Source organism: Denticeps clupeoides, chromosome 20, assembly GCF_900700375.1.
Source record: "Denticeps clupeoides chromosome 20, fDenClu1.1, whole genome shotgun sequence".
Taxonomy (NCBI): domain Eukaryota; kingdom Metazoa; phylum Chordata; class Actinopteri; order Clupeiformes; family Denticipitidae; genus Denticeps; species Denticeps clupeoides.
The window spans coordinates 10,457,907-10,471,949 of NC_041726.1; the positions used below are offsets into that span (position 1 = coordinate 10,457,907).

Genomic DNA, 14,043 nt, shown 5'->3' on the forward strand with positions numbered 1-14,043 from the left:
AAAGAATGGGAGAAAAGGAGGCCTGCTGGCTACGGATTAAATTCACGCTTTCAGGTTGGTAAAAATGGAGGCCAAAAGAAACAGACAAACAAAAAAGAAAAGATTTTGGCAGATTTGACAGATAATAGTTGCTGCGGTCGGTCAGGTTAACCTAACCCTCTTAATCACGACGAAAGACCTTAGCTCCTTCTTCATTTTACTGATCCTGGCAAGACTTCGCAATACTTGTCATTGAGGGAAAACCTTGGCATCTTTTAGGATTCAAATTGATGGCAGGTAGAAGGTACGAAGAGAAGACAACCTGGGTAACCCTAAGGAGGCAGGGAAAGGATACAGGGAAAAGCCAGGCTTTTCTGGGAGCATGCAGATGGTTTCTTTAGAAACTCGACGGGTCTTCAAACACGTATTCACAGCATGTAATTTAAGGGGCTCTTGTATTATGCAGGTATTACACATTTTCAGCTACGAGGCAAACCGCTGGAAGGCTGTCGGTCTCCTTCCCAAACATACAAATAGAACATTCTGGTGCGAGGCTGCCATTACTTTTCCACTGCGGTTCCTGTACAAAGCAGCGCTTAGAGGGGGAAATGTCAACGTTTCGCCCCAGGAGACGCTTAATGGCACCCCGTAGGCGTTTTAATGGAAGCAGAGTCGGGCGTACGCCACAGTAAACAGGCGAAAGATGCTGGCAACACAGAAGACTTTCCGTAAACCTGCGTTGATGTCAGATGGGCTCAGCTTCCCAATCCACAACTCTTCTGTGCCGTTTCGCCATCTTGCCTCTTCAGATTCACCCATCGGCCTGAAATATGCCTCTCTCAACCCCATGCAGCATCTATCTGTCAGGTTCAGTGTTTCAGTCTACTTCACCCTCTTCTCCTGTGTCCACGCTCTTGTCCACCCTGCCCTTCATTCTCCTCTCCCCGCATGCTTGCGGTCCCTTCTGTCGTGTGTGACAGTTCCGGCTCAACATTCCTCTTCGGACAGAGCTGGGAAGTGGGTGTTAGGCTGCCCGTCCTGTCGATGCTAGCGGTGATGTGTTAACCAGCATGGTTCGTTTTTGACAAAAGTTTGGCCCATTGTTCTACATGACACCATGTCCATTTTTTCCACCATGTCCAAGGAAGAAGAACAAAAACACACAATGAATATGAACAAGAGAATTTGTGATTTTTTTTCTCTGGTGTAAACCAAACCAAGAAAGCTTTAAACAGAGAGGGAAACCAGTACCTGATTAATGGGAAAAACAAACATCAGGATGTGGGACACCTGGAAAACCCAAAACCCGAGAAAGATTTTTTTTTAGCCTGTTTACCAACCTGACTCGTAAAAGGCAGCGGCCATTTCCTGTGGAGCCCTGTTGCCATTGGAGACGTCTGTTTTTTGTGTGCTAACATCTCCCATGTTTGTATTTAAATGTCGAATAGTGACAGTATGTGGTTCTGGGATTCTAAATCTCACTTGGCATGTCATGTGTCCATCAGCTACTTCTACTGAAAGTTAAAAAAGACACATAAACTCAGAATGTAAGTGACTCTGCATGTCAGCAGATGGCTTCAGCATCCTGTATGAGATGAAAGTTACCTTGCTTGATACCCCCGTAAATTCTCTTTCAATATTCCCTTCATGAACTGAGGTGAATAATTCCACTCCCACTGTGTCACCATCTGTGCTTTGGATCCTTTCTGACACGTCTGATACACATCACTAAGTCCTGCCTTTTCTCTAACGCTTGAGTAGCACCTCTTCATCTACAAAGATTCTGCTGATCTACAAACAATGACCAACAACCCCGATTTCATTATATCTACGGTTACCATGACACCACAAGGCTTGATGCTTTGTCCACTCTTGATTTGTTGGAATTTAAGATCCTCAAAATCAACGTCCATCAATACCTACATAACATTCCCACACATTCCTGTTCCTGGAGGCCTTCAGAAAAAAAAACATTCCTTACAGGGGCTTCCAGGAACAGGACTGGAATTCATGGTCAAGGATCTTTGGTCCTCCATTTGCTGCTACACTCTTCCTTCTTGTGATTATGGAATGCTGGTACCCACTTCACTCCATGAGAATCACTGTCTAACTGCTCCAGCTTTATAGGCCATGTAAATACAAGACGTCATTGCATTACCAACACAGCCACTACCTCAACCTCAGGGCTGCCAGCAGCAGATGGGCCACAGTCGTCAGGTCCAGTGTGGAGTGTCTTACTTTCAGCTTTGAAAATCCCTGCTGCTGTTTCCTCAGACCTGCTGTACTCAAATTTAAATAAATCTGATTGAAGTTACGCATCATACAACACACAGAATGGATTACTGACATTGTTGGGATGGTTCCAGCTGGACCCTTAATGATATTCAGCATGGGGACCAATACATGAACCTTTCAGGGGTCATACTCGGTTATAGAAGGGAGACAGAGAGAGATGGATCAACCAGGAGGAAGCAGTAAGAGGCGAGGAAATCACCTAGGGAGCACGGCACCGCAAGAGCCATCCATCACAGTGCCAGTAACATAGCAGGGGTCTTTATTCCTTCTACAGTCATACACACTGACATGCATGAGGACGTATGCACCCATGCAGGTGCTGATCCAGTAAGGCTCCTAGTGGAAATTTGCATTTATTTTACCTGAAGCCTGGATGCTCACATTTGGACAGACAGTGTTCTTTTCTCGGCAGGATGTGCCAACGCCCTCTTGAATGCATTTCAATGTGAGTCAGTGAAACTATTTTGAAAATGACTTTGTTCTCTGCAGTTTTACTGAAGGTACGTATACAAGGGAACGAGACGTTGGTACGGCTTGGCTTATTTACTCCCCCAGTCTCCACCCCCACCTTCTCCGCCTACCTGAGTTGGAGGACCTCCTCCTGAGGAGAAAGGCCAGAGGCTCTGGGAGAGTTGGCTGCGCAGGAGGACAGGCGCTCAAGGGAAACCCCACCACCCCCAGATGGAGCGATGAGAAAAAAAAAAAAAAAAAAACACGAAGGGCAAGAAGTCTTAAGAACAAAAGTCAAGGGGGAGCCAATTATCAGGTGCTTAGTGTTGATGGCTCATTATTAGCTGATTATGCTACTTGCGGCCACGCTGCTGAAGACTCAACATTAATAATCCAACAACGGCATTTCCCAGGCTGCACGTGTGTGTGGGTGTGTGTAGGTGGATCTTGATGGAAGTGAGTGGACCGTCCGCAGATGAAGGGCATGGTAACGAGGGCAGGGGGACAGCATGTGATGGCTGGTGCTGATGACGGTGCCACTTTGCTGCCCAAATGCCAGGCTGGCCTTTAGGTCTCTGGAGCCGGGTGTGTGGGCTAATTAGTGTTTCTCTTGTTGTGTCTGTCTGTGTACAAGCAGCTACGGGAGATGCTAAGGGCTGCATTTAAAGGTCAAGAAAAAAAAAAAGGTCCAGAACACACACAGAATTATGAAGAAAAATCCTTACTGGTCCCTGCAGTGTGGTGTGCTACCATCAGTATGGTATATGTTCTTAAATCTCTAAAAAATGTTGCATACAAAAACATACAAAACATAAAAAAGCATAAAAAATGCATTCAAAATACACACACGCTGTGCATCGCAGTTATCGATCGCTGGTCTGTTCTCCAGCTGCAGCGTGCCAGGTAGGGTGGCACTAACCCCAACTCCATTAAAAGCTCTTTATTCAAATGGAGCTGGCACAGGGTGCTGTGGGTTGCTAGTGCTAATGGGACTGTGTGTGTGTGTGTGTATGTGTGTGTATTCTAAGTGTGTCTTCAGGGATGCTTAGAGGTGGGCTCTGCTCTCATGATCAGTTTTCCACACCATGCCACCATTTGCATCATGTTCTCTTAAAAACGTTTTTTACTTACGGAGAAAAAAACTAAGAAGATCTGAGAGGAAACACTGGACCATATGCTCCAACGTCAGCATCATGATTGCCAACGGCAGCATATGTCACTAGTGTGATTCCAGACGTTCTCGCGTTAATCACCTCTATTTAAAGACATTTTCACACACTTCATTAGACTGCTGGTGGACCATCCAATATACATAAATTTCCAGATCAACACAGAGTTACATCGCAGCGTTTATCTGGAGTTCAGGTTCACAGCCAGGAAGCAACAGTCTGGTCTCTAACGTTGTTATGATGCCCTGGACTTCTCATTGTTTAGAACGTTCCAACAAGTGATGATGATAACGTGGATGCTTTTGTACAGAGGAGTGTACAGAGGTGGAATTTATGTACCAGTTCCCCTTCCATAATGTAGCTGCACTTCTCCACTGTTTTCTCCAACTCCTCTGTCCCACATCTTGCTTTAGTCTCCATGTTTTGGAGACAAAATTTTGTCATCCTTTTCTTTCATGCTGTGAAATTTCAGTTGCATGACAACATTCCTCATCTCCACAGTGATCTGGTTCTAGTAAATTATGGTTCTAGTAAAAGGACATGGTTGGCAATGAGTTGGCCTGGAGCGTCTTCTCTTCTCACTCACTCTCAGATGTTCCTGTTCCTGTGCCGACTGTTCCTGGAATCAACGTCCCAAAGAGACGATACCCATGCAGAATTCCAGAGAAACAGCGATTTCCTCCACACAGGATACCAACATCACAGAGACGTTCAGGACCATGTCTTCTCCACCCAGTGGTGAACGAACCAGATTCATCTTCTTTAGGACATCACAGGAATGTGATTCTTACATGAATGGTCCATTTCTGGACACGTAGAACAACCCATGCCCCACCCATAATGAGAACGTTCCTGGCTCCTGAGGGAACATACGGCAGCAGATTTAAAAACCACGCGGGACCCGGCCAATCCGTCATCGTTGTTCTGCGCAGAGGAATAGCAGAAGATTAGCATAATGAAGAAAAGAAACAAGTCAACAGAGTGTAATCATGTTAGGAGAACCCGGGAAGGACGCGGGGTGCTTATTACGACGCAGATGGTAGCAGAATTTTGAGCGAACGGGGCGCAGCCGCTACCAGCTAGGTGGTACGTGCTAGCCCCTCCTCGCGGCGAACGCTAAGGGAATGAAATTAGCCATGTTGGTGCAGGCCTCGGATTACTCACATTTCGACTTGATTGGCCTGTAATTAGATTGGAGGAACATTTCTCCTTCCTGCGGATCGGTGGGACTCGCAGGTTCCTCCCGCCATCACTCTCACGGCTCCTCACCGCGGAGATCTGCTCCATTCCCACGCACATCCTCACCCCCCGGCATCGTGGCAAAACCTCGCATCTGTACGAGTGTGATTGTTTCCATGGTGACTGATGAACTGGTCTAAAAGTGGGGATTTAATCTCGCTTTTAATTACGACACGTTCCTTTATTTCTCTGCACCGCGGCGGCGCAACGCTGCATGTAGAACAGTGTAATGAGGGAAGTTAGGGTCGCGAAACGCTGCGCCGCGCCCAAACTGAGCCAAGGCCAGATGGATGAGAACGTGTTGGAGTCGAGCGGTGGTTCATCACACGCAGGACGGCTTCCCTGACTGCAAACTCAATCTGGCTGAACGATCGTTATTCAACATGGCAGCATCCTGGCCCGGCCGTCTGTTCCCGTCTGGGAGGCTTCCTCCTTCAGAACGTCACTGCCGACTTCTCCTTCAGCGCCAACTGTCAGCTGATCTAAAGTTCTCTACCTGAAGCCTCCATCAGTGAGTCTTTGCTTCATTACGATCATGTGACTGGTAACCTGAGGTGGAACTTGCTGGACGAGGCCTGATTCTGATCTGACACTGATCTACTCCCCAGATTTCTTAACACACAGTCCCAGAGCACGGAACATCTGCTAACAATCAGAGGAGCTCCGCAGCAAAAACAAACATGCCCGCTCACACAAATAGCCAATATCCTGTTGTTCCTTATTCCTTGAAAGCATCATGTTAGTATTTTGCAGAAACTTCTTTGAGTTCCAACATGGACATGTGACACACAGACACAAAAACAAGCATAACAGGAAGTAGAGAAGTGACACAGGGACAGGAGAAAAAAGATCCATACAGAACATAGACAGAATGGACACAAGAGAAACAAGAACGCTGCACATCACCATCAAAGAGAACATGCAATGCTGACACGGAGCAGAAGTGTTCCACCAACACAGAGGGAACATGTTTAGATGGATCAGATGTCAGCGCCTGAAATGAAACAGCAGAAAAGAACCGAATGCAGCACTGATTTTGGAACTCTCTACAGTTTGGGCATGTACTGATTATACTACCAGTAGTAGAACTGGTAGTAGCCTAGTGGGTTAGACACACACCTATAAACCAGACCACAAAATTCCAGGTTCAAACCCCACTTACTATCACTGTGTCCCTGAGCAAGACACTTAACCCTGAGTGTCTCCAGTGGGACTGGTCCTGTCACTACTGACTGTAGTCTGGATTATTTGAATTATACACAGTTAACAAAATAAAAAAATAAAACATAAAACATTACTAAGCACCAACCATATTTTACTGAGAACTTCAAGCAAGGCATCACTTGTCATTTAAAAGCAGCCTAAAGCGAACACTGCTCTCATCACCATGCTCCTCTTATCGTTCATGGTTCCTTCCTGGCGGAATGATCTACTCATGTTGTCTGATAGAGATGCCTTTGTGTTTATTGATTAGTTATTTTTACATTACCTTTGCAAATTTGCTGAAATTGTGTAGAAAAACAAACAAAAAAATAATTTCTGAAACCTTATTTTAACTCTAGGTAGGAAAGAAAACCTCCCAAATTATGTGTGAAACTGTGCCAATCTGGCAACACAGTCTTCAGGAACGTCGTTCTGTGCTCAGAGGAGATCAGGATGTGATGTGACACGTATCGGATTAAAACGAACATGAAAAAGCCACTTATAGAGGGCTTAATGGCATCTAACAAGTCTCCCACACATCAACACCAACACCAGGAGCGATACTATTAGTGAGGATTAGTGATGTCAACCGATCTCACACACACACACACACACACTGAACTAAAGCCCTAAGTGGTACTCTGATGTATGTTCCTTATTGCCAGAATGAGAGTAGCTGGCATGACAGAGCTGACCCATCACGGGCCCTTCACTCATGGCCCCTCCAACTGACTCTGATTTGATTGAAGCGGCTGGAAATGGGAACTGTCAGCGTAATTCAACACGACGAGTCTGTGATTTTCATCAGAGCTCCGCAGAGACGGAGATTACAGGAGAGAGATGGAACACCGGAACAAACAGAGACAGAACATGGACAACGGGATTTGACACAGAAAAAACATCAACGTGATTTGTCTCCAAACCTACAAGAAGAAGGCCACATTACCTTCATATGATTGTCGACTAATATGAAGTTGTGTGAACTTGTGAAACAGATATTTTCTAAAAGTATTCTCAAATTTTGTAAAGCTGTTGTCAGGATTGACTGCAGCTGTGCTAATCACCGGTGGCCAATCCTGACAGCGCTTATATACCCTAGATTTCCGCCCCTTCGAGAGGGACGGCATTTTCGTGGACGTTAGAGCACGTATGTGAATGTGTTTTTGAGTTCTGGCAATCGTCACACGCCTGCGGGCTCGTTTATGTTCTTTCATTTAGTTAAACTGTTTTCGGCCACCGAGCCGCGTTTATGTTTGTTTATTGTTTGTTATAATAAAACCCCTTCCCAGCATGTCAGACCTCTGCGCTTCCTTTCCCCGTAAGTCCGTAGTCGTGACAGCTGTTCTGGATAATGATTAATGAAAAAATGTAAATAATGTACCATGGATGGAGAAGTACTATAGTAATTATTATTTCCGAAAGCATTCTGCTTCATCACAGCTCTGTTACATGCTGTTACATCCCAACTTTGATACATTTGATTCCATCCCAACTGTTATATTTTGTGCAATCCAAACTGTTGCGTCCAAACGCTGTTAAATTCTGTTACGTCCCAACACAGTTAAATTCTGTTGTCCGAACTCTGTTAAATTCTGTTATGTCCCAACTTCGTTAAATTCTGTTACGTCTCAATTCCATTAAATTCTGTTACATCCCAACACTGCTAAAATCTATTATGTCACAATGCTGTTAAATTCTATTACGTACCAACTCCGTTAAATTCTGTTACGTCCCAACACTGCTAAAATCTATTACGTCCCAACGCTGTTAAATTCTATTACGTACCAACTCCATTAAATTCTTTTACGTCCCAACGCTGCTAAATTCTATTACGTCCCAACTCCGTTAAATTCTGTTACGTCCCAACACTGCTAAATTGTATTACGTCCCAACTCCGTTAAATTCTGTTACGTCCCAACACTGCTAAATTGTATTACGTCCCAAATCTGTTAAATTCTGCTGTGTCCCAACTCCATTAAATTCTGTTATGTCCCAACTCCGTTAAATTCTGTTATGTCCCAACTCCGTTAAATTCTGTTATGTCCCAACTCTGTTAAATTCTGTTATGTCCCAATGCTGCTAAATTCTGCTACGTCCCAACTCTGTTAAATTCTGCTACGTCCCAACGCTGATAAATTCTGTGATGTCCCAACGCTGTTAAATTCTGACACGTCCCTACGCTGTTGTATTCTGTTACGTCCCTACGCTGTTAAATTATGTTACATCACAACTCTGTTATATTCTGTTATTTCCAAACTCTTTTACATTTTGTTGAATCCCAACTCTCTTTCAGAGAGCCCCGAAAGTGTGTGGGTGGAACTAATGGAAGGTTTTTTTGTTTAATAAAGTTTTAAATGTCAGTGGTTGGTGGGGTTGTACTGTGTATTACAGTGTGTGAATGTGAACATTAAAATGACCGAGTGGACGATGAAGAGGAACAGGCAGATCTTCAGCCCTCTATCTCAACGCTCCCTGATTAATTTTTGTCATGTTAGTGCCTCTAAACTGTCGCTCTGGCAGCAGTGCGTCTCCTCCACCTCCTCCTCCTCCATCTGAGAGTCGGAGCGAGTGAACAGCCACGCTGGAAATTAGCATTAAATCTTAATTATGCACAGAGGCTTTTCTGCAGCGCTGGGAACACAAACCTGCGCTGACAGATCTGTCAGTGGAGGGTGTAAGCTCTGCACAGTGGGTGGAGGGAGCGGCAGGCGGAGACCACCTTAATGGTGTTACATTTCACAGTGAATTACAAACGACAACGCTGAAAACGGCGACGTTGGCATCTGAAGAGGTGTGGAACCCATGGTCCATGGAATCAGAGGCCGGATGATCAACCATCATCTTCATCATCTCCACCTACAGTCTCTCCATCTCTTCACCTTGGTGTCTGATGACCTTCTCCTACTGCTCCAACATCTTGGAATCCAAGAGAGGGGATTAGACGTCCCTGATGGGAGTGAGGATGTGAGAATGTTCTAGCAAGTGGTGATGTCACCCATTACCTGACTGACCTGGTCCAAGTTATTTCTTCAACATTTTCTACCTCTGAGTTTCCGAGTAGAAGAATATTTCTTCTGTAATGAACGCTACAACAATCATAGCCAAATAAATGTACTCAATTTCATAACATACTTGTTTTTAGGTCATATGACAGCAGAGCATCTCAGTGTTGGTTCTGCAGCAGTAGAATGTGTGGAACTCTCTTCATTAACTGTGATGACACTGCTGATAGCGGCTCCACCCCCGCCTCACTACACGACTCCCCACAATAATTTACCGCACGCGGCGCGCTGACGATGATTGAAGTGTAATTAGAAGGCAGAGACAGGCGGAGGTCTGCAGTCAGATGGTCCGTCGCTCTCTCTCTCTCTCTCGCCCCCCCCGTTTCGCTCCGAGACCAAGTCTTTGCCCTTCAGAAGTTCCTGTGATCCGTGCACCGTGAACTCAGACAGTGAGATCAGGAGGTGAGATGCCAGCAGAAGGCTGAGAAGCTGCAGTGCAGCTGCTAAGAGTCGCGCTTTTTGGTTCAAATTCACACTTCAGATACAATCAGGCTGCATGCTCGTTAAAAATGATGGTAACTGTAGGTTCCTTCTCCTCAGAACGTGTAATATGTGGAGAAGAAATGGTTAGAACATTATAAAACTCATCAGAGAATAGAATATCAGAGGAAGGGCTGAGAGTAGAAATATCCTGACCTGTGTGAGCCAGTATAACTGTACTTCATCTCTCTGAGCCTGGGTGGGGGACAGTCATGTGTGTGTGTATTTGTGTAAGTATGTTGTGTTTGTGTGTCCATGTTCTATTGAGACATTCACCTGCACCTCATTTACATACAGAGGAGTATTATGGGAGATTACTGATGAGAAATGGTTTAGCAATTAACCCAATTACACAGCCAGTGGCCAATCAGATCATCCCTTGCTGACTGTGCACCAGCACTTATTCCAGAGGGCGGGGCCTGGATCAGCCTCGAATGATGATCACAAGTAAACAGACAAAAGGAACTGAAATGTTCATACATTTCATTAAATTCACAAATAAACACATGCTTCATTCCTCATGTCTGTGTGTGTGAGGTGCTTGAGGGACAGTAGAAGTAAAATGGGGAGATGAATCTTCATTTCCTGTTGAGGTTGTGGGGGTCGTGGTGTCGCCTCTCTTGCACATTTATCAGCTCTGGCTTTTATTGAGTTTTAATATTTTATATGGCATGTGACACACACACACACTGACACACAGACACACACACACTCTTTTAGCTCTGAGAGAGTGTGTGTTTCGAGAGGCCTGGACTATTAGTCTCTGTATCCTTGAGCAAGTAATAAAAGTCAAAATTGCTTCCTCATAAAACAGGAACTGGTACGAGTGAAGAGTCAAGTGTCTGACTGCTGTTAACACACACACACACACACACACACACACACACACATTTTATTGGGTCCGCCCAGCCAGCTGCTGGTATTCAGTGTGTGTTGGCTGGAGAACCCCACCCTCTACTCCACCCAATACCAACTTCCCACCACCCACCTCACCTCACAAGCCATCGACATCATGCCTGATGAAGAGCACAGCAGCGAAGCACATCGAGTGCTGTACCTAATAAAGTGGACAGGCACCACAGCCCCTACTGACAGGAAGTGGGCCACGCCCATCTCACCTTGGCCATCTGGGCCTGGACTCCCGTTGCTTTGAGGGAGGAAACGGCCTTCTGCGCTGCAGCCGGGCTGTCAAAGTCCACAAAGCCATAACCTGCAAAGAGAAGATACATGATTAGCGTGAAAACATGCTGCAGGAAAACTCACCACTCAGTCAGGACATCAGGGTGATGCATGGAGGAACACTGAAGAAGTACCAGGAAAAATAAAAACGAATTCCCATCGAGATTAATGCGACTGGCCCACAAAGAACAGACTGAACTTGAGACGATCTCATCATCATGTGATCACCTCCATCTGATGATGGATCAGCAAGTTCCGTCTTAGCATCACACCATGGAGGCCAGAAGAAAGACCTCACACCACAGACTGCAACCTGAATCACAAGAGTTCAAATACAAGTTTGGAGCGGGGCCTGTAGCGCTGCTTCGTTTTCATAAAATTACAAGGTGATGTTGTAACAACATCAGATATTTTCATCAGATATTTTCCCCAAACACTTAACACAGACACAAATCTACAAAACACAATTGGCTAAATACATATTTTTGTTTAGCACTTTGTTAGATTTACAGCAAAACATTTCAAAATACAACACACCTTCCTCTGTATACACTAAACACAAACTAAAACACCGTAGATAGACTAGAATATTCTCTCAAACAATAATACATGTTTTCAATTCACAAGGTTCCAAGAGCAATCAAAAATCTTTTTTTTTTTTTTTTTTTTTACTGTGTACAAGTTTTATTGTATCGCCTACAGTGAACAAAACCATACAACAGCATACACCCACAAAAAAGATGGAAAAACAGCTTGTCTGCATTAAAGAAATGTGTTGACTGGCTGCATATTGGGTGAAAACGACATGAAATTTGTGAATGGTATTGCCAAGGCAGATCGATGGTGTGCACGGTGTATCAAGAGGTTTGAAAATTGTGCCACTTGTTATGACAAATGCTTGTTTGCGACTGAAAAAACTGTAAGGTTGTATAGGTGGTAGTAGCCTAGTGGGTAAGACACTCGCCTGTGAACCAGGAGACCCAATCCCACTTACTACCATTGTGTCCCTGAGCAAGACATTTAACCCTAAGTTGCTCCAGGGGGGGACTGTCCCTGTAACTACTGATTGTAAGTCGCTCTGGATAAGGACGCCTGGTAAATGCTGTAAATGTAAATTAAATGTAAATGGTCCACTGAGTATCTAGAAGGTCGAAAGATGTTTCACATTAAAATGAGAGACACAGGACAGGTTCTCAAATTGTCATGTAATGCTTTTCATGCCGATCGTGATGCCGGATGGACAGCTTGGCTGAAGTGAACACTGCTGGTCTGCAGCTGAAGCTTCAGATCTAGCTGGGATGGGGCTACAGCAAAGTTCATGGAAAACTGGTGCTGGGTCAAACAAAGTCTGCAACCTTTGACTTCCACATCTGAGAAATAAAACATAATTAGGACGGGCTCATCAAAAGGTGGTCTGCGGGGGATTGTGGCTAGAAAGCTACGGCGTGGAGCTGAAGGCTGCTGTCCTACTTTCCCTCTGCTGAGAAGAGTAGCGGAGGAGATTATTGATCCTCACACCATCAGAGGAAGCCCGGGCAGGTCAGCCACGGCGAGAGCACCATCCAGTCAAATCACCTTCATCTCAGTATAAACGGAACGGAAGCGGCGCCTCCACCCCGTCTGTTACAAGGAATCTTGGAATAATCAGTATAAAGGAAGAGAATCTGTGGCTCCGCCCAAATTGCCTTGACAGCCGGAGAACGGACGGAATAATATTACATCCCTTGCAGGGGAGTGGCTGTGCTGATTTGATCAAATGCAGGGGTCTGTGTGTGTGTGTGTGTGTGTGTGTGTGTGTGTTTAGTCTTTGTTGCAAAAGGAGTCTGTTAGAAAGTAAATGAAATATAACACTGAACAACACAGGTCACGCAAAGGTCTTATAACCAACAATGATGGTCCTACTACACACAGACACACACATGCAAACACACGCACACAAGATGCTGCTTTGCACTTTTTGCTTTTCGTTCTGGTCGCCTCCCCTCATTTCACATACATGTATTGTGATGTCGATTTTTTCACGATGGGCTGTGAGCATCCGCCGCCGATGCTGGCTGAAATATGGTCTATGAAATGATGGGACTGGCTGCAGGACACTTATGCAGGAAGTGCAGGTGGGTGTGGCTTATGTTGAATATTCTGTTGAATGCATGAATACAGTGCACAGATCCTGCACAAATTCCACCACACGCCCATCAGCATTTTAACTCCAGCACACACACGGGGAGGAATGCAGGCAATTAATCAATTAAGGGCCTAATTTCATACTTTACGACAAATTAAGAAAAGTCATTATGAAAACGTCGCTAATGTTTTAAAAATTGTATGGCATAGCCGGGAAATAACTCTTATTCTCACTGCTCAATATATAATCAGCTGATTTATTACTTCCAATTAGAGGAGATGGAGATAATGTGTGATACTCAGCACAAAATCCTCCTGGCGGGGAGGGCGAGCATCAAGCGCATGGCAAAAAAACAGACCACGGCAAAACTGGAATCTTTTTTCGAGGCTTCAGGTGGTTTTTGGGGTTGCGGGTGGTTTTGGGGGATGCGGTTGCATTTCGAGGCTTTGAGTGGTTTTCGGGGTTGCGGGTCGTTTGGGGGGGATGTGGGTGCATTTCGAGGCTCTGAGTGGTTTTAGAGGATGTGGGTTGATTTTGAAGCTTTAGGTGGTTTTTGGGGTTGCGGGTGATTTTGGGGTACGAGGTTGCATTTCGAGGCTATGAGTGGTTTTCGGGGTTGCAGGTGGTTTTGGGGGGGGTGTGGGTGCATTTCGAGGCTTTGAGTGGTTTTCGAGGATGTGGGTTGATTTTGAAGCTTTAGGTGGATTTTGGGGTTGCAGGTGGTTTTGGGGGATGCAATTGCATTTTGAGGCTTCGGGGGGTTTTTGGGGTTGCGGACGATTTTGGGGTACGAGGTTGCATTTCGAGGCTTTGGGCGATTTTGGGGGATGCGGGTGGATTTCAAGGCTTCGGGTGGATTTTC

At 45.2% G+C, this 14,043-nt stretch overlaps 1 protein-coding gene across 5 annotated transcripts in view; it reads right to left on the bottom strand.

Annotated features, from left to right (window-relative positions):
- LOC114769924 (RNA-binding motif, single-stranded-interacting protein 3-like) overlaps nt 1-14,043 on the bottom strand; it is a 103,056-nt gene that overhangs the window by 36,075 nt on the left and 52,938 nt on the right. For all 5 annotated transcript variants that reach the window (XM_028963337.1, XM_028963339.1, XM_028963340.1 and 2 more), the window contains one exon: nt 10,996-11,087. In XM_028963337.1, the coding sequence (XP_028819170.1) occupies nt 10,996-11,087 (92 nt within the window). The remainder of the gene's footprint in view (nt 1-10,995; nt 11,088-14,043) is intronic.